The sequence below is a fragment of the Penaeus monodon genome, chromosome 5, assembly GCF_015228065.2.
Source record: "Penaeus monodon isolate SGIC_2016 chromosome 5, NSTDA_Pmon_1, whole genome shotgun sequence".
NCBI classification, from domain to species: domain Eukaryota; kingdom Metazoa; phylum Arthropoda; class Malacostraca; order Decapoda; family Penaeidae; genus Penaeus; species Penaeus monodon.
The window spans coordinates 4183768-4204198 of NC_051390.1; the positions used below are offsets into that span (position 1 = coordinate 4183768).

General features: G+C 36.5%; 1 protein-coding gene across 1 annotated transcript; it reads left to right on the forward strand.

Moving 5' to 3' along the window:
* The first annotated feature begins 4982 nt into the window (after positions 1–4982).
* Positions 4983–16902, forward strand: LOC119572901 (mucin-12-like). Its single transcript, XM_037919850.1, is given in 6 exon segments — positions 4983–5374; positions 9349–9432; positions 9809–10745; positions 10747–11979; positions 11981–13397; positions 13400–16902. Coding segments are annotated over 4 exon segments (5664 nt in total). The 5' UTR covers positions 4983–5374; positions 9349–9432; positions 9809–9830; the 3' UTR covers positions 15499–16902.
* The last annotated feature ends 3529 nt before the right edge of the window (positions 16903–20431 follow it).

Genomic DNA, 20431 nt, shown 5'->3' on the forward strand with positions numbered 1-20431 from the left:
TGAAAGCAAAGATCTCCTCCTTATAATAAAGCAATTGTTTTAATATAAAATGGTTAATATAATCCCAAAGAAAAAAAATAAAAGCTGGTTTTATAACTGGTAACAAAAATCAATCTGTGATCATGACGTCATTGTTGCTCATAAGGAAAAAAAAATCTATCCATGACGCATTGCAACAATATGCGCGCCAGTGAATGCAAGGGAAATGAATCCCTGTGAAGATGCCCTTGATCGATTTATAAATGCATGTGTGTGTGTGTGTGAGAGAGATAGAGATAGAGAGAGAGGAGAGAGAGAGAGAGAGAGAGAGAGAGAGAGAGAGAGAGAGAGAGAGAGAGAGAGAGAGAGAGAGAGAGAGAAGAGACAAACACACACACACACACACACACACACCACACACACACACACACACACACACACACACACACACACACACACAAGCACACACACACACACAAGCAAAGCTGCATGACATGTTAAGGCATGTTTACCTTCGGTGACGGAAGATGTTAAAAAAAGATTTTTCTTACCATATTTAACGAGGGAAAATGGCAAATTACAACCTTTTCCTTTTCGTAACGTTCGAATAAGAACTTTTGGTCTATAGAATTAGAAAATTAAACGATTTACAGGCTTCACCGTATAATTTACAACGGGTTTTTAACATACATACTGGTTACCTTTCTTTTGAAATTAGTCATTACTATAATCATAATAATATATAATTGCAACTATTATCTGCTTCTACCGTTGACGTTACTACTAATAATAATGACTATAGTAGAAAATGATAGTCATGATATGATGATAATAATATCCAATAATGATAATGATAATAATACTGATAATAATGACGATAACAGTAATGATAACAATAAAGACCCGTTTTCCTTGCGACAGAGGTGGAAAAGATGTGAATTAGGATTAATATCTTTACAATATTTATGAATTTAAAGTCTTTGCCCTACCAGGTGGTTCGTCAGATAAGTTCTGATATCTATCTATATATATATATATATATATATATATATATATATATATATATATATATATATATATATATATACATATGCTTTAGTTTCACTGGTGTATGTATTTCTGACGAAGATATAATCGAATTCATTCTCCTTCATATCTTTAATAATAATGATGTGATAATAATAATAACAATAGCTATTATTATTATTATTATTATTATTATTATTATTATTATTATTATTATTATTATTATTATTATTGTTATCATTATATTGATAATAATGATTATTATTATCAAAATGATAATGATAATAGTGACAATAATGATAATGATATTGTCAGTGATAATAATAATAATGATGATAACGATAATATTAGTAATAATAATAATAGTAGTAGTAGTAATAATGGTGATAATAGAATATCAATAACAATAATAGTAAAAACAGTGATGATAATAATAATGACGATAATGATGATAATGATGATGATGATGATGATGATAATAATCATACTACTACTACTACTGCTAAGAATGATAATAATAATATTATTATTATGACTATCAATAATAGCAATAATAATAATAATAATAATAATAATAATAATAATAATAATAATAATAATAATGATAATAATGATAATGGAAATAATAATAATAACGATGATAAAATAACAACAATAGTATTAATAATAATGATAATAAAATGATAATGATAAAAAAGATGAGAACGATGATGGTAATAATAATAATAATAATAATAGCAATGATAATAATAATAATAATAATAATAATAATAATAATAATAATAATAATAATAATAACAATAACAACGACAATAACAATAACAACAACAACAACAATAATAATAACACTAGTAATAGTGATGGTAATATAGCAACATTAGCAGTAGTGGTACGACTAGTAATGATTATGTAATAATTAATAAAACATATTACTGTATTAATTCATACAGCATAAAAAAGCGCAGTGCTAGCAAAAATATGGTGAATATTTTATAGACTACTATTTATATCTTTACGAAAGGCTATTGATCATCAAACATCAACACTCACTCAGTATAATTACGTCGCACCATTTATGTAAGCTATGCAATTGCTTTGAACATTAGTATTATAAATAATTCTACTGTATATAATCAGTAACAATGTATTCTGTTCTGTTCTTGCAAATAACTTATCTATGTCGGAAAAAAGTCTGGTTAGAAGACATGGTTACTATTGTTATTATTGTTATTATTGTGGCTATTGTAGAGGGACATATATCTATACCTATCTATCTATCTATCTATCTATCTATATCTATCTATTTATTTATCTATCTATCTATCTATCTATCTATCTATCTATTTATCTATCTATCTATCTATCTATCTATCTATCTATCTATATATATATATATATATATATATATATATATATATATATATATATTTGTTTGTGTGTGTGTGTGTGTATAAGAGGAATACGAGGAATTTTCAACTGGTAATCGAACAAAACTCGCACGTAACGTTCGACACTCAAAGCGGTCGAGTACCTGTTTGCTGGTGATAAATACAATATTTTCTGTTTGTTAATTATTCGAAAGAAATACGTCTCCTTGAGCTATGGGTATTTTGTGCGAGATGATGAGAGATTTATGGAAATGAATCAGCAACAAGCTTTTCTTTTGGCTGAACAGGGATATAATACTCGAATGGATAATAAAAGACACGTTTAATACATCAAGTGATAAAATAATGTGCCTCTCATGTCATTCTGTAAAGTGATAATGGTCTACAAAGAAAATGGAAGGATTTGTCAGCTTGTGGTTCAGCATTTTCATAGCGCATACAGTAAACAGACTCATGAATAATAACAATTGCATATGATGCATAGGAAACGGCCGCCTCACTTTCTCATTCACTCCATGCGGTAACATGCGTGCGAACTCCATGGGAAAAATGGCGGTTATCGTGATAACGCCAAGTTTCCAAGAAATCGATAAACAATACACTTGTGTGCTTCGGTAAGCGCCTACCACACAGGAACAAGGAAAATGGATTCTTACAGAACTGCGTTTGTCGAGACTGTAACAATTGGTATATATCTTAGATAGATGGAAATTTAATTTGCTGTGTGTGTGTTGTATCTATATCCGCACACACACACACACACACACACACACACACACACACACACACACACACACACACACACACACCACACACACACACACACACACACACAATATATATATATATATATATATATATATATATATATATATATATATATATATATTTAAATGTATGTATGTGTTTATGTATATATGTGTGCATGTGTGTGTGTGTTTATATATGTATACGTATGTATAAATATATATATATAAATATATATATATATATATATATATATATATATAATAATATACATACACACACACACACACACACACACAACACACACACACACACACACACAACACACACAACAACAACATACATATATATATATATATATATATATATATATATTATATATATATATATATATATATTAATATATATATAATTATTATATATATATATATTATATATATAATTATATATATATATATATATATATATATATATATATATATATATAGAGAGAGAGAGAGAGAGAGAGAGAGAGAGAGAGAGAGAGAGAGAGAGAGAGATTACTTAAGATACACTGTGAGTCCTACAGATATGCATATTGCTGATAAAATATACCAAAATAATGAATATGAAGGACAATAAAGGGAGACGTGGTGCATGACGTAGCATGAAAGGTGACTGGAAATATCCCATTGATTGAAATGAGTCATGCTAATAGAGACATGTCCAGAAAATGCATATCGACAGATCATTAGAATGAGATGGTGAGAGTATTTAAAGGTGGAAAGCGTCATTAAATGGAATTTGAATTCTCTATGTTTAGAAGTACTTAGTAATGACTTCTAATGACTCGGTCGAAGGTTTAACGAGCATTAACTACTCAGGGAAAATGAAAAGTATCTGTTCCGGAGACAACATGCTAATGAGAACAAAACAAACGCCAAGGATTTGTGTTCTAGCTAAATTGTAGCATTACACTTGATGCTTCTATTTGTATCGGGAAGTGGAAATCTTTTATTTTATGAAGGAAAGGTAAAACCATTTGCAGAGAAAATACCTACCTTTTCTTTTAATTTTTCTTTTTCCTTTTTTTTCCTATTTTGAGATACGCTCCGATCGGCGTTTCAAATGTACTTGTCACGAAGCGAATTAAAATGTAGTGTCAAAAGAAATATAAGAAAAAAAGTCATGAAAGTACTACATATTTTCTTTTATGAAGCCATTAATTTCGAGTAATTACAACCAAGCGTTATCATTCACACATTCTCATACACATTTGTGCGTAAAGCTCTTCGCATGTTCTGGATTATGGATTATTTTATTGCATAACACAAATACGTAAATCTGTCCGTTCTTTTTAGTAATGGGGGTCCTTTTGCAGTGCGTACATATATACGTGTCTAACTCGTAATAACAATGAAGTGGCGTTTTCTTGGAAATGCTTGATTTTTGGTGATATATATCTTTGAAAATCTTTCGTTGGTGGTAGTATCTGTAAACTTTTCATTTTCCCTAAAATGATCAAAAGGCTGAAAATGTTCTCCACCAGACTTAACAACGAAGTCTTAAGCATTGCCCGTGATAACCAAACAGTTAAAATCGCCATGACAGGCATAGTAATGGAAATAATTACAAGGAGAGGTATTCCCAATTCGAAAATCCCGCTTCCATTTTGCGTTTCAAACTAATACTCACGATCGGACAGAACTATACACGAAGCCCAAAAATTTAATTCATAGCACCTAAGCATCGCAACAAGCAGAAAGGGCAAGAAAAGGCCCTATAAATGGAGTCGGGGAGAGAAAATGGCGTTGTTGGTCGCCTCCGGAATCGCAAGCTCCGACCATAACAAAAGGCAGGGACGCCGAGCGAACGCGCAGAAGACCCTCGTCCTTTCCAAGAGTGACCTACTTCTCGCCTCTCACTTTCGTAGGCTGATTGCAGGCCGCGGGATTACAGGGCCGCAGCATCTCTTCGTCCCCACGTGTGTATCGAGCGAGGAGAGGGGGTGGAATCGGGCGGAAGGAAGGCCATAAAGTAGGATTTGAGGAGGAGGTTTTCGTGCCTTGAGGCCTTGGGTCTGGGAATGCCAAGGTTGAGGACGAGGTTGCAAGTTGAATCAGAGTTGCATGCGCTCGTTGCAGGATCCCGAGGACATATGCGAGTGGTGAAGGGACGAGGAAGACGGTGAAAGAAAGAGGGCGGAGAGGAAAGGCAGGAAATAGAGAGGCAACAGCTAAGAGGAGCAAGAAAAGGTGAGGGAGATGAAACCCGTCCGTCAAAAGGAAGGTTTTTTAGACTCACAAGGAAAAGTCGTTCAGGAATTATTTTTTTTCCCCTTTTCTCCCCTAATTTGTCCTGTGGCGCTTGGAAAGGGAGTCTAACGCAGAGAGGAAGAGGGAATGGAGTGAAGAGGGTGTCAGTGGAGTTCAAATAATGTGGTTTTGGGATGTGAGATGTTTTGGCAGTGGGCCAAGACTCCAGGATGGGTTGGTTTTGAGGTTTAAAAGGCTGGCTGTGTCTTTTAGTGAATCTTAGTGATTGGTGAAGTTGATTACAGAAAAAGCAAGCAAGTTATGTGTGTGTTTGGTGGAACTGAAAGGAGAAAAGTGCCAGTGACACAAAAAAAGTTGAGAAGATAAAGGATGCTGAATGAATATCTGGATTATTTTAGAGTTATCCAAAGAAATTGAGAATATTTTCCATATGCACTATTGGTTATTATATACAATAGGACTGTGTGAAGTAAGATAAAGGTAAAATACACTGACATAGAAAATAATTGAAATAGTACTGTGGAAGGGACATGCTATGTTCATCTGACTCTGCTTACTCATAGCCTCAGCACCTACCTGCACTCCGGCTAAGACCAACACACTTCCACTCTGTATATTCTAGCAGAGATTGTCAACCTCCTTTGGCAGTCTGTTGTAAACTAAGGAAGCAGTCTAAGGCTCTCATGCTAGGAAATACATAGGTTTGTTGGCCTCTGCTAAAGTGCTGAGTCTGTATTAATTAGTTGATGATGTGCTACACCTGAATTGGACTTGATTTTTAGGTCTCTTATCTTGGACTTGATTTTTAGGCCTTTTGTCACAGGTCTTAGCAAATTTCATGTAAAATTGGATATGGAAGCCAGTATAATTTTATGTCCTTTGTTGAAAGTTACTGTGGTTTAGTTAGTAATGTTTATGCAGAGGGGGAAGAATATGTCAGTTAGATATTATGGACAGTAACAAGAACATACTTGTTTTCTTGCAAAGTTTCCATAAAGAAGAATTAAGGACAGAAACACCCTCTAGTGACAATAATCTAAACTGGTACAAGTTCTGGTTTAAATCAGGATAGATTAGATTAGTTTAACTTGATGGCTTAAGTAATGATATGGTAATAATTACTGCCATATAGTTTTTGCTTTTAAAGGGAAGTATTGTCATCCTAACGGTTTCTAGATACATAGATATAGTGCCAGATTTTCAGGACTCATTTCAGATATTGCTTATCTTTTATGGAAATTATTAACTAGATGAAAACCCTAAGCCTTAGTTAATATATGTTAATTAGATATCACTCTCAGTTTAATCTGGAAATCAAATAAAAAAAATAATAAATAAATATAATAAATATATTGAATATCAAGAAGTTTTGTTTTTGCAAAGTGCAGCAGCTAGCTGTAATAAGGTTAGAATATTATATTGCATTGCATGCTATGTCATTATTTTTTTTATTGATAATTGTCAAGTATGAGTTACCTTGTTATATTCAGATCTTTTATTTTGCATCATTTTATACATTAGTAGAAAATGGAGGAGTCCAAATTTGACCTTTCAACTGATTTGCTTATTTCAGAATATTGTGGTAGAGTATAAACAATAGCAGTTCTTTAAACAAAGTTATACAGAGTTCTCAGAGCAAGACCATCATTCATGGATTAGATGAGGCAGCATATACTACCAACACTGGTAAACAAAGACAAAATGACTAACTTACCCCAGCAGACATTAAACACACCTATACAGTCTGTGACGGCTGGAAATACTTATGATACACCATTCTTATAATTTGCATCAGTAATCCCACTAAAGAATAATTCATCACATGTCACTGCTGAAACAAAGCAAGGAATCAAACCACCCAACAAGAGGGCAATATTAAGGCAGCAGCTAATACACAGTAACAGACTGTTTAATTAACATATGCATTAAAAAGCATACTTGTTAAAACAAACATGCTAGATCTTGGAAGAACACTAGAAAATTAGTGATATATTTTCCTCCAGATCCATTTATGAATAGTATCCTTTTCTGTTAATACAGATTTAGGATAGAGTCACAGCTCCAGCTTAGTATATACTTAAAACCCCAGTCCTGTACATTGTTGTTAACCCAATACCCCCAGGCATGGCATGTACATACATGCTATGTGCACTGTGAGTTTATTTTATTAATTGGTTATACACATAGATGGCTGCAGTTGTATTAAGTCACAGTGAGCCAATTATGAGTACTGCATGTCTCACCTGTTTACCCTTTTCCTTGATTTATGGAAATGTTTTATGTTATCTTATTTTGCTGTTACATTATAGTTATTATTTTGTCCATAATAAAAAAACACCATCGAGATTCATAGCATTAGAAAAAAAAAGGTGTTTTTCCTGCCAATTTAAGAAAAGGTGAAACCAGGTAAGGTCACAAGGTCTACGAATTGACCCCTTTGTGGCTAAGACTAGCAGAGCCATCTATGAGCAGAGACATTTCACAAAAAAAGTAAAAAATGAGCACAGTATTTTCCTGGTGGCATTAAGTTAGTATTGTTTGGTGTTTATGAATGATATTATGCTAACTGGTTGAACATGAATGCTGTATGATTCTTAACACTGACAGTTTAAAGCAAGTGAAAATGAACACAATAAACTTGTAAAGTAACAAGTTAGTAGATGGATTTGCTAATGACAAATTTTCATGTACTGTAGCTTTAATGATTGGAGCTTATTTAGGCAAAGTTTGAAGGGGGACATATTTGCTAACAAGAATCAGTTGCCTGTCATTCTATATATTGTGATTAGTGTACATATTTAAATGTATTCTAATCATTTGAAAATACTCTTGATCTGTTACATCGATTTAGGGATTTATCTTGCCATGCAATGTTCGAAATTGAGTAGAATTTGCATTTAAACAATGAGAAGTAACAGGGAATAGTTCTTTCTTACCAAGTTTATAGAAAAGTAGATACATTCTGTTTCAGTATTTGAGTCTCGAGAATTATATCTCATTTTGAATTAGTGCAGAGAACAGGTTTATTTGTGTAATTGCACATTATCACCCAGTAGACTATTCATTACATCTGCTCTCTCTATATTTTATGAAGATGCTTTTTAGCTTCTGTTCCTTTGTCTGGTCTTTTTTTTTTAATATATTGACTTAACATGTGTGAAAGTCTAAGTTTCCCCACATTGTTTTTTTTTTTCTCAGGTTACCAGTGAATGACAAATATGGGAAGCTATGGATTATATTTTTTTCATGATAGAATAGTGTAAAGAGTACTTAGGAATATTAATTTTTATATTGAAGTCTATAATTTTACATCTGTTGCTATATTTTTATACGTTTCTTTATTTGTTCCCTCTTTTCTTTCCCTCCCTCCCTCTCTCCCTCTCTCCCTCCCTATTTCCCTCCCTATTTCCCTCCCTCTCTCCATCCCTCTCTCCCTCCCTCTCTCCCCCCTCCCCCTCCCCTCCCCCCCTCCCCCTCCCCCTCCCCTTCCCTCCCCTTTCTCCCTCTCTCTCTCTCTCTCTCTCTTCTCTCTTCTCTCTCTTTCTCTCTCCTCTCTCTCTCTCCTCTCTCTCTCTCTCTCTCTCTCTCTTCCTCTCTCTCCTCTCTCTCTCTCTCTCCTTCTCCCTCTCCCTCTCCCTCTCCTCTCCCTCTCCCTCTCCTCTCCTCTCTTCTCCTCTCCTTCCTCTCTCCCTCTCCTCTCTCCCTCTCCTCTCTCCCTCTCCCTTTTCTCCCTCTCCCTCTCCCTCTCTCTCTCTCTCCTCTCCCTCTCCTTCTCCCTCTCCCTCTCCCTCCTCTCCCTCCCTCTCCCCCCCCTTCCTCCCTCCCTCCCTCCCTCTACCTCAAAATATATTTGTGTATGTATTAAGTTGCAGTTTTACGCAACTTTTATATTAGTTTGTAATGATTATTATTGTCATTCTCTTGTTTTTAATCTTTTTATCCTCTCTTTGTAGCCAGGGAGCGTAACCTGAAGCCACACATGACAAATTGCAGCTTTTGCAGCCAGTGATCATCTAAAAGGAGCATGACTAATCATTGTAAGAATTATTAATATGTATATTTTTTCACTGTAATTGATGATGAAAAGTATTTGTACTCTAACTAAATATGAATAAAACTTTCTGTTGGTATGATTTTATATTAGTTTAAATTTTGTATGATTATTATTGAACTGAAGGTGGTATTAATGTAAGCAAATAAATAAAACTACTTTTACTATTTAAAATATAGAAAAAAGACAGTCTTTAGGAAAGCACAGGGCTGTTTAAGTAGATTGAAAGTAACAAATATTTTATCTTTTTGAGGCTGCTTTATTAATTCCTAAAGGGATTAAGTAATGGTGCCTAAAGAAAGTACCTGTCAGGGTGCATAATCAAGAAGGTATAATGTTAAACATTTTGGTTTTGTCTTCAGGTGCAGCAGAGTTAATGAAGCTATGCCAGGATTGCGGTCGTTGGTAGCTCGGAGGAGGTCAGCTTTGGCATCCCCCCCATACTCCTCGGTTCCTACGCCTCCCCACAGCCAGCAGAACAGCCCATACGCCGAAGAGAACTCGCTGGAAGCAGAGGGGGAAGCTCATACATCACCCAGTCAAACCGAAGTCAATGGAGATGTATCTAGTGAGAATAAGGAAACTGTACCTGGAAAAGATGAAAAAAATGACTATTCAGAGGTAATAACAACACCACAGGAATCAGTGCCCAGTGTCAAAGTGTCGGAAGCCAGTGCAAATGTTAAAGATGGTGAATATAGTGGTAAAGTGAATGGTAGTAGTTTAAGTGTAGATCAGAGTGCAAGTAACAATGATAAGGAGAGTGAGAAAAGACAGACAGAAAATGAGTTAATGGGAAAGCAAGTTGAACTGAATGGAGGTGGCTCAGTGAAGAGCAGAGACTCAAATGACAATGACCAGAATAGAGGAACAGCTAGTTCACCTATCGTGAAGAAACAGTTACAGGAAAGTAAGGTTGGCCGCATAAATAGATCTGCAATGGAGATTGAATCAACTCTAGCAAAGAGAGGAGTCACCATTGTGAGGAGGCTTGTTGACTGCAAAGACTCCAGTAACAAACCCAAGACTGAGGGAGTGCAGGGTCGGGGGAAGGATTCAGTTGTTGTAAATGGAACTGTAATCACAGCAAATCCTCTAAATGCTAAGAAAAATACTGACTCAAAACTTGGAAGAATAGCTTCGAGTTTGAAAGGCTCATCAATATCTTTGAACACCAGAGGGTATTTAGGACAACCGCTTCGAGGTGGAGCAACTGTCAGTCCAAATTCTGGGGGACGACCTCCCAATAACATAAGAGATCTGAATCAGAGAAATGCTCCTAATGCAAAAGGAATTACCTTTGCAGCATCCAGGCCAGAAAGGTCTTCCCAGACATCAAAATCCAAGCGGTTTACCAACTCAGTCAAATGTAAAAGGTGCTTTAACTCAGCCAAGTGTAAGGCCTAATCTAAGACCTTCTTTCCCAAGGGATCCATTAATAAATAAAAGCATACAAGATTCAAGGAGGGCAAGGGGATTTGGTATAGTCTCAAGTGTCAGTAATCCAGTGGGAGAACTAAAAAATCCGAGGTCTGTCTACTCTCCCAGTGTTCATGGGTCTGCACCAAAGGATGCACTTGTCAAAGGGTCTGGGGCTTTTCCAAGCCCCAAGAGACCTCTTGACTACACCGACCCAAGGAAAGCAGCACCTTATAGTAGTCCGAGGAGGGTGTTCTCCCAAGGAAATTCTCCACAGTCATGGCCTGGTGCAGCTGGGTCAAGGTCATTTGCAGCTACACAGCATCAGAGATCTATAACACCCTCGCCGCAATCAAGATCAAGTGCCATGTCACCACAGTTGAGTTCTACTACTTCCCCACAATCTTCAGCTGTCTCACCACGCTCAACTTCCTCAGTCCCTTCTCCCCAGTCTAAGGTGGGGAATTATCAGGCAAGATCTGGGGAAATCTCGCCTTACTCCAAAGCACAAGAAGTCTCCCCAGCTTCTAGATCAGCTGAGGTGTCCCCTCAGTCTAGAGCACCAGAATTATCTCCTTCCTCAAGATCTGCTGAAGTGTCTCCACTCTCAAGAACTTCAGATTTGTCACCACTCTCAAGATCAGTTGAAGCTTCTCCTCAGCATAGAGCATCAGGAATTGCTCAACAGTCAAAATATCCTCTGGGTTTCTCTCCCCAAACAAGGTCATCAGAATTATCCCCAGCATCTAGATCAGGAACCTTGGCTTCACAGACTTCACCCCCAGTTATATCTCAGTCCCAGTTAACAGGATTAGCATCACAATCAGTACCTGCTGGCTTGCCATCCAGTCTTGCAGCAGCTCCATCTAATGGTGCAGGACCACTCCAGGCTAACTCTGTAGGGCTACCACCACAGCCTAGTTTGGGTCTTCTCTCTCAGCAATCCAATTCACATAGTCTTTCCCAAGAATCGCTACCATTTGGACAATCTCAGCATAGCAACTCCTCCAGAATTTCAGGATCTGCAAGTTCCATGGGATTTCCAGGATTGCCAACTTCTAGTTTTATAGGCCGCTCAAGCACAGAAAGTTATATACCTGGCAGCAACTCAAGTAAAGTTCCCTTTGCAACCAAACTTGGAAGGATTTTCTTCACAAATAACTCCAGGAGGTTTCCACTTACATTCCAGTCCTGCAAACTTTGCAGCACAGTCAAATCTTCCTGGATTTCCTAATGCTGCCAACTCTTGTGGCTTTCCACAGCCAGCAAGTAGTGGAGAATTTTCAGCACAAAACAGTGGAGGCATTCCTGAACAGTTGAATCCAAATGCTTTTGGTTCACACCCAACTTGCACTGGTTACTCTAATCAGACCACACCTGGGTACCCACCTCATTCATCATCAGGAGGATACAGTTTAAATTCTAATACAAATGAATTTCATGAAAGTTCACCTGAAGTCCTTGGGTATCCAAGTCCAAGAAATTTTCCAATGCATGCCAATTCTCGGGAATATTCTGCATATTCAAACACAGAAAATACATCTGCTTCAGAAATCTCTTCACACACAAGCCCAAGAGACCTACCAGTATCACATACTTCAAGAGAGATATCTTTACAGAACTGCAGCCAAGGAATGTCTTTGAACCCAGTAACAGGGAATTCCATGGGCTCTGTAGGACGGGAATCCCAGGTGCACCCTAATTATAACGAATCACTTGTGCATCCAAGCTATCATGACCCAAGCACATTTCCAAGATCCAACCCAGGAGACCTGTCAGTTCTTCCAGATTTCAGAGACCATCTACGGCATGGTTATAGAGAAACCAATCTGATACCTCCCTACAGGCCAGAGACTATTGCAAATAGTTTCAGGGATACTCCCCTACCAAATACCTCAAGAAATCCACAGACTGTTTCAAATTACAGAGAGCTGCCTTTGATACCAAATATCAGTGACATTCAGTCCCAAACAAGTCCTAGAGGACCAGCTCTACATAATAATTATAAGGAACAAAATATCCCAAATAATTACAGGGAGCATAACATGATTGGAAATTATGTTGCGTCTCCTGCTCTTACAAATTTTAGAGAACCAATGGACCAAACAGGCCAAAGAGAACCACCTTTGCCAGGTTTCAGGGAGACTATAGCTCACACAAGTCCCAGAGAACAAGTACTCCCAAGTTTTAGAGAAGCCTTAGACCCAGCAAATTGTAGAGAGCAAATGCTCCCAGGCTTTAGAGAGACATTAAGCCATACAAGTCCAAAAGAACAAGCTATCCCAACCTATAATGAAAATGTGGATCATAACAGTCCAAGAGGTGAAGTCCTTCCAGGCTTCAGTGAAACCTTGAATCCTGCAAATCTGAGACCTCAGGTACTACCTAGTTTCAGTGATACAATGAATCATACAAGTCCAAGAGCTCAAGGCCTTGCTAGCTATAGAGAACCTGTAGACTATACTAATTTTAGAGAACCATTGGACCCCAACAGTATTACAGAACCACCTATTCAGTCAAGGATAAGGGACACGTTGACTATAATTCTGATTATACAGAGACTGCCAGCCAAGGTCATATTGCAGAGCCATCCCAGAATACATATTCTGATTATAGGGCGGACACACATGTTACAACAGACACCTCACCTGTTGATTTAAAGTATAAAGAAACAAGTGACAGGAATACATATACAAAATCTGTTGTTCTTCCAAGTTTTACTGAATCATTTGAATGTGGAAGCTCTGGTGAATATCCAAAAGATGGAGACATGCTACACAACTTTGGGGAATCCTCTGGTTATGTCACCTCCCGAAGAAACTCAGAGTGTAGTAGATATGAACAAGCCCCTTTCTCAGCATGTGCTCAGTCACCTTCATATTCGCCTGCACATTCTAGTGAATCACCTTCGCCAGATGCAAGTTCACCTGCCATGCAAGGTGCAGATGGTCAGTGTCATGAGGCTTCTTCTCAAGATCTGCATCATTGTACTCCCAGCAATGAAAAATTGGCTACTCATGAATCCCAAGTCAGTGAAGATTGTAAAGGCACTCCAAGGAACCATGATGAAGAAATAACACAAGATTTAGGTAAACATGTCAGAGGGCGTTCAGGCTCACTTGAAAAATCAGAAGCAGTTGATGAGACATCGTACCATGGTTGCACAAACTCAGAGGGTGTTACTAAGGCATCAGATCCTGTCACAAGTGAAGCACATTGTCATAGCACAACTAGTAAAAATCAAGATACAGTTGCTAAAGGAGAACAATCAGTTGCTTCAAGCCCTGCAGAAGCTTCAAATATTTCCAGCTTGCCAAGCTCACCAAGCAAATATGCGACAGTTGGATCTCCTTCAAAATTAAATGCAGGAGCGTCTCCAAGTTCTCAGGAAAGGATTGTAATTAAGATGAAATTATTACACAGTGAGGCAAGAAGTGAGAATGACAAGCACAAAAGGGGAGAATCTACTAATGATTGTAATTCACGGCTTGAGCATAGAAACTGCATACGCTATCCTAACGTTAAGTATACTAGATGGACCATTGACAGTATCATAAATGGAAGAGAGGATGGAAATACTGATGAAGGAATTGTTAAAGACAACAAAAAAGAACAGTCCAATTCGGGAGACGAGGAGGGAAGTGAGTCATTGAAAAATAATAAGCCAAAACAGTCAGAGAATGGTGGTGAGACCTCAACAAATCTTGATACTAATAAGAATTTGATGAAACCTCTGAGGATTACAATTCCCAATCCCCATAGAACTCGCATTTATAATGAAGGCAGCTTTAGATATACAAGAAAGATGGATAATCATTGTGTTAACAAAGAAACTTCAGGCGACATCATATCACCTGGTAGCAGCAGAATAACCAGAAGTAGCAGTAGACAGGAGGCTTCAATTACAGGAAGACATGGGTATCCTATTAGAAAACTGAAGCTCAAGAATATGCACTTAGCTTCCCCTTTCCCAAATGTTGAAAGCCACACCAGTCCAGTCAGTGCCTCACAAAAGTCATACAAGAGGAGGAGGAGGTCCAGGCGGGACAGTGAAATGAGTGATGCTTCTGTGTCCTCAGTGGGTAGTGTTTTAAGTGAAGGTAATGATCACTCAGTGGTTGCTCAAATGAAAAAGTGCAGTATAGTTATTAAACGAATTTATACAGCGGATAATAATAGCTGTTATAGCAGTAGTCTGTGTAGTAAAAGATCCACAGAAAACTCAAAACGTGACAGACCTCGCGGCAGACCAAAAAGGAAAGCAGCTATGGAGGCCAGTGAAAGGTGTCATAAATCTCTGAGATCACTTGATAAATGTGAGATAAAATCAAATAAAATACCTTATAATGGTGCATTTTATAAAGGCAGACAGCTGATGTCAGTAAACCTGACTGCAAATAATGCTGATGTGAAGAATATTATAACACAGTGTTCAGTAATTCTCTATGATGTGTTTATGAACAGACGCATAAATAGCATGGTATGCCCTGGATGCTCTCGAAATTATGATAGTTCTGATAGTGTCCAGGTCAACATCAGTAAAGCAACAATATCACTCTTGTGCTCTGTTTGTCAGTGGCTCGTGGTCAAGGATGTTCACCCTCATGAGGTACATTCAATAGCACCCAGCTGAGACAGGTTTAGTCACTATTGTATATAAATACATCAATTATAAAAATATCAGTGAGAGCATTTACAGCTGTTCAGAGTTTATATGATCTCATGTGCTGCATTGTAATGAAGCTGTTGTTGTCTGTTTTTTGTGTGTAAATGTGCTTAAAATGTTCATGATGTGCAGGACTTGAAAAATTTATGTGCAGTTACAATAATATATGAATATATTAATACAGTGAAGCCTAGTCATTTACTAGCTAAATAGTAAAGCTTGCTGAGTTACTAAGAAGAGAAAAGCCTTTATTAATAAATTCATGTAATGATGAAATGATACAACTAATTACGTGTAAGGAAATATTTAAAAATATAAGCCAATGGAGATTTAAGCATTATCAAAACAGAGTATGGTCTCGGTCCTTTCTTTCTGTTTGATAATTTTATTGATTTCCATTAATTTTTTTCTCAGGTTAATAGGCTGTTAGTTGGGAAGGGAACAAGAGATGAAAGGAAAAGTGGTGGTTTAAGAAAAAAAAAAAGGCTGTTTTTTTGTTGTTGTTGAGTGTACGGGAAAGAAGTAAAACTCCTAAAACTGATGCATGGAAACAAATTAGACCCAGGTTATATATTCATGTACTTTTTTTTTTTTCTTTCTCCAGCATCAAATTTTTGGTTCAAAGAAAATAGGACACTCTTTATTTATTTTTTTTTTTTTATTATTATTAATAGTATTTTCTGGAAAAAAAAAAACATACTTAACCAGATTTGCATAATAGTACACTACATTTGGAATTTAATTTCTTGAAATGTGTAATTTTCATCTTACTATCTTCAGGAGGCCCATTGCTGGGTATCAGTGGCGTCTTCTCTTGTGTTTATTTATTGTATTGATTGAAATTATATTTTCTTAATGCAGCACTGTAGGATATTAAAGATATAAAATATTTATATCAAAATATTGAAATTTCTGTTTACCTTCAGTTTTAGCCCTTGGAGCTACCAACTTGTGTAGATAGGTTGTTTTGTTAATATTTGTTTGAACAGGTGATAAGTACAAGTATCCTACATAATTGATTTCATTTTTGTGTCTGTCACTTTTGCGAAGGGAAAATAAATATAATTTCAAATCATGCAGTTCTTGTGTAGTATGCAACTTTTTTTTTTATAACTTCATCTATTGTTTTTATTATTTATTTATTGCTCTTCTGTTACGCAGATGTACCTGTATATATTTTTTGTGCAACTGATTGAGGTAATCTGTCACCTATGGAGAGGAAGTTTTATTATATTAACCATCAGATTCTCAAAAGCTGTAAACAACCTCTTTGCACTGGTCATGAAACTTTAAGAGTAATGGATACCAACTATGATTTTCTGCCTGTTTGCTTCAGGTCTTGAGAGATGCATAGTAAACTTGTTCCATTGACTGCTTGTAAAATGTACCCTATCCCCAGTCTGCATATGCATAGTACAACAAGTCTTGATACAGCTAGGTAAACAAGTGAGAAAAACAACATACATAAACAGGAGACACAACTGGTTGTGAATTATTACTCATTTAATGGCTGTGAATTTTTTAGTGTTTCCTACAATTATGTTAGATATTATGCTGATTATGTAAGTTCAAGTTCTGTGCACGAGAAGAAATAATTGCTTATAACAGTATTTTATGACTTGGAAAGGAATGAAATTATCACTATTGATATTAATATTGTAGTTATTAGTGATGTAATTATCATAACCATCATTGATATTATCTTACATCTTAGAGACGAAAAGCATTTTAATTGTGTCAGGTATTTGGGGGTGGTAAATAGCATATTGACGATGTGAGGGACGTGCATAACAGTGCATGGACATTTCTCAGTTAGTGCTCATGCGATTATTGTCATAATAGTCCCCTTTAATAATTATAGTACATTCAATCTCAGTAAAGGAGAAGCTGGCAACTGACCCTAAACCCTAGAGCTGTCCGATTTGCCAAGTTGCTTTGCTTCTATTACTTTTTATTGAATGTTGCTGCCTTCATCACTTAATGATTTTTTTTCTCCAAACAACTTGGGGTAAACCATGAGACTCTGGAGCCCAGGGTGAGTTGCCAATTTTTGCTTTCCTGAAATGGAACAGAGTATAGTCATCATCTTCTTTGTTATTTTTGTTCAGGGCTGGCCCAAGCCACTACAGAACCCCAGAGCAATATTTTGAGTAGGAGACTCTCGTAAAGATGGAGTAATGATGAGTTTCTCTCTCTCTCTCTCTCTCTCTCTCTCTCTCTCTCTCTCTCTCTCTCTCTCTCTCTCTCTCTCTCTCTCATTCTCTCTCTCTCACAATCTCTCTCTCTCACAATCTCTCTCTTTCTCTTTCTCTTTCTCTTTCTCTTTCTCTGTCAGTCAGTTTGTTTTTCTGTCTTTCTTTCTCTGTCTGTCTGTCTTTCTGTCTGTCTTTCTGTCTGTGTGTCTGTCTGTCTCTCTTGTCTGTCTGTCTGTCTGTCTGTCTGTCTCTCTCTCTCTCTCTCTCTCTCTCTCTCTCTCTCTCTCTCTCTCTCTCTCTCTCTCTCTCTCTCTCTCTCTCTCTCTCTCTCTCTCTCTCTCTCTCTCTCTCTCTCTCTCTCTCTCATTCTCACTCTCACTCTCACTCTCACTCTCACTCTCATACTCACTTTTTCACTCACATTCACTCTTACACTTATATACTAACCTCACTATCACACTCTCTCATTCACATTCACACACACTCACACTCTCATTCTCACTCACACTTGTGCACACTAACATTTACATTTACAATTACACTTATTTCTCTCTCTCTCTCTCTCTCTCTCTCTCTCTCTCTCTCTCTCTCTCTCTCTCTCTCTCTCTCTCTCTCTCTCCTCTCCCTCTCCCTCTCCCTCTCTCTCCCTCTCTCTCTCTCTCCCTCTCTCTCCCTCTCTCTCTCTCTCACTCTTATAGCCACTTATGTCACTCGTGCTTTGGGCTGGCTTTGTTTTTTTAACTTTTTTTTTTTTCACTTTGAAATTCCTATTACAACCAGTATTCTAATATTATTTATTTTATTTTATTATATTCATTAATTGTCTTGCCATTTGTCCTTACATTATTTATTAGTAGATTTTAGGTACAGTGATTACATTATCTATTTTTATATTAATCTGTTCAGACATTTACCATTTTTCCTTATGAATTATAGTATAATTATTTGCAGTGTTGAAAGCAATAGTGAAATTTGTATATCATTCACTTTATTCATGTTGAGAGAGTGATCAGTATTTTTGGCCTAGTTATTTTAGAAATATTTCATTTTATCTCGAGTAATGAATTTTCTTAATTGTCAGGCTTATCTCCTTTGCATTCTCTGTATCTTTTTAAGTTTGGAGTCTCGGTTCATTTCTTGTTCTGTCATTTTTGGCATTAACATCATCCTGTTCATATTTTTTTAAACTTCAAAATGTATGCTTCGTCTTTTAATTTTAACTGTTTGTATTATCAAAATAGCAGCAAACTTTCTTTTTGTTGTGAATGTCCTGATATCACTCTTTGAGTTCTAAGCCTGAACAGAAGTTATTAGTATGGGGAGTGAACAGAAGTTATTACTATGGTGAGGAGGGTTGGAGAACTGGCGAAAGATCTGTGTACTGTTTGGATAACAATTTTGATAAATGTAAGTAATTTCTTTCTGCTTCTTTTTCCCCGGAAAGAGATGACTGCATTGTGCTCTGTCTGGCAGGTATTAATTTTTTTTTTCATACAATGAATGCTCCTATTGTGAAATGACTTAAATGCACAAGCAAAACTGGTTTTACATATACTTAAATGTGTGACTGATATAAAGGTTTTATGACTATTTTGCCATATATATATATTTTTTTTTTGAAATGTCATTTTTTGATTCCTGAACTCAGTAATCAGATCAATACCTAACATTTGTAGCATTTTCACAATGAAAATTAGGCTTATCATCATACTGATACAAAGACTGCAGTTACTTTGATGTATATATTGCAAAAAAATAATGTTATTGTAAGGTTGGTATCTCATTAGACATCTAGAAAATGTTTGTGCTCTAGAATAGATTCTTTGTGTTATTTGGCCGGTAGGTGCTCATATCTTGACGTTAGATACTTAAACGTGTTACTTGTCAGTGTTTACATTTTTTGGTAAAAGAAGAAGGAAAAAAAAGTAAATAAATAATAAATATATATTTGAAATGCTCACCAGAATTAGCAGATACAGCTAAAGTAATTTAGTTTTTGTTTTTTTTTATTGATAGTTAATCTGATATCACCATACAATGAATTACCAAGTACAAAGTGAATACTGTAACCCTATATGACATGGATTCTTTGGCTCCGAGACCTGTGTGCAAGCTGCACTTTACTGGAAAAGAAAGACAGCATACTTCTCAAGTAAAAATTTTTGCGATTAGAGGAAAATGGAAAAAATTTAATTATTATTATTTAATGTACACTAAATACCAGAACTTTGAGACAGAGGGAGAGAGAATAATTTTAATCTGTGAATTCAGGATTTGTCTAATATGTACACAGACACTCTTACTAACAGAAAGACACACACACACACACACACACACACACACACACACACACACACACACACACACACACACTTACACACTCTTACACACTCTTACACACTCTTACACACTCTTACACTCTCTCTCTCTCTCTCTCTCTCTCTCTCTCTCTCTCCTCTCTCTCTCTCTCTCTCCCTCCTCTCCTCTCTCCTCTCCCTCTCCCTCTCCTCTCTCTCTCTCCCTCCTCCTCTCTCCCTCCTCCTCCTCTCCTCTCTCTCTCTCTCTCTCTCATTCTCACAATCTCTCTCTCTCTCTCGCTCACCCTCTTACTCTCACTCTCACGCACACTCACACTCACACTCACACTCACACTCACATTCACATTCACATTTACATTTACATTTACATTTACATTTACATTTACA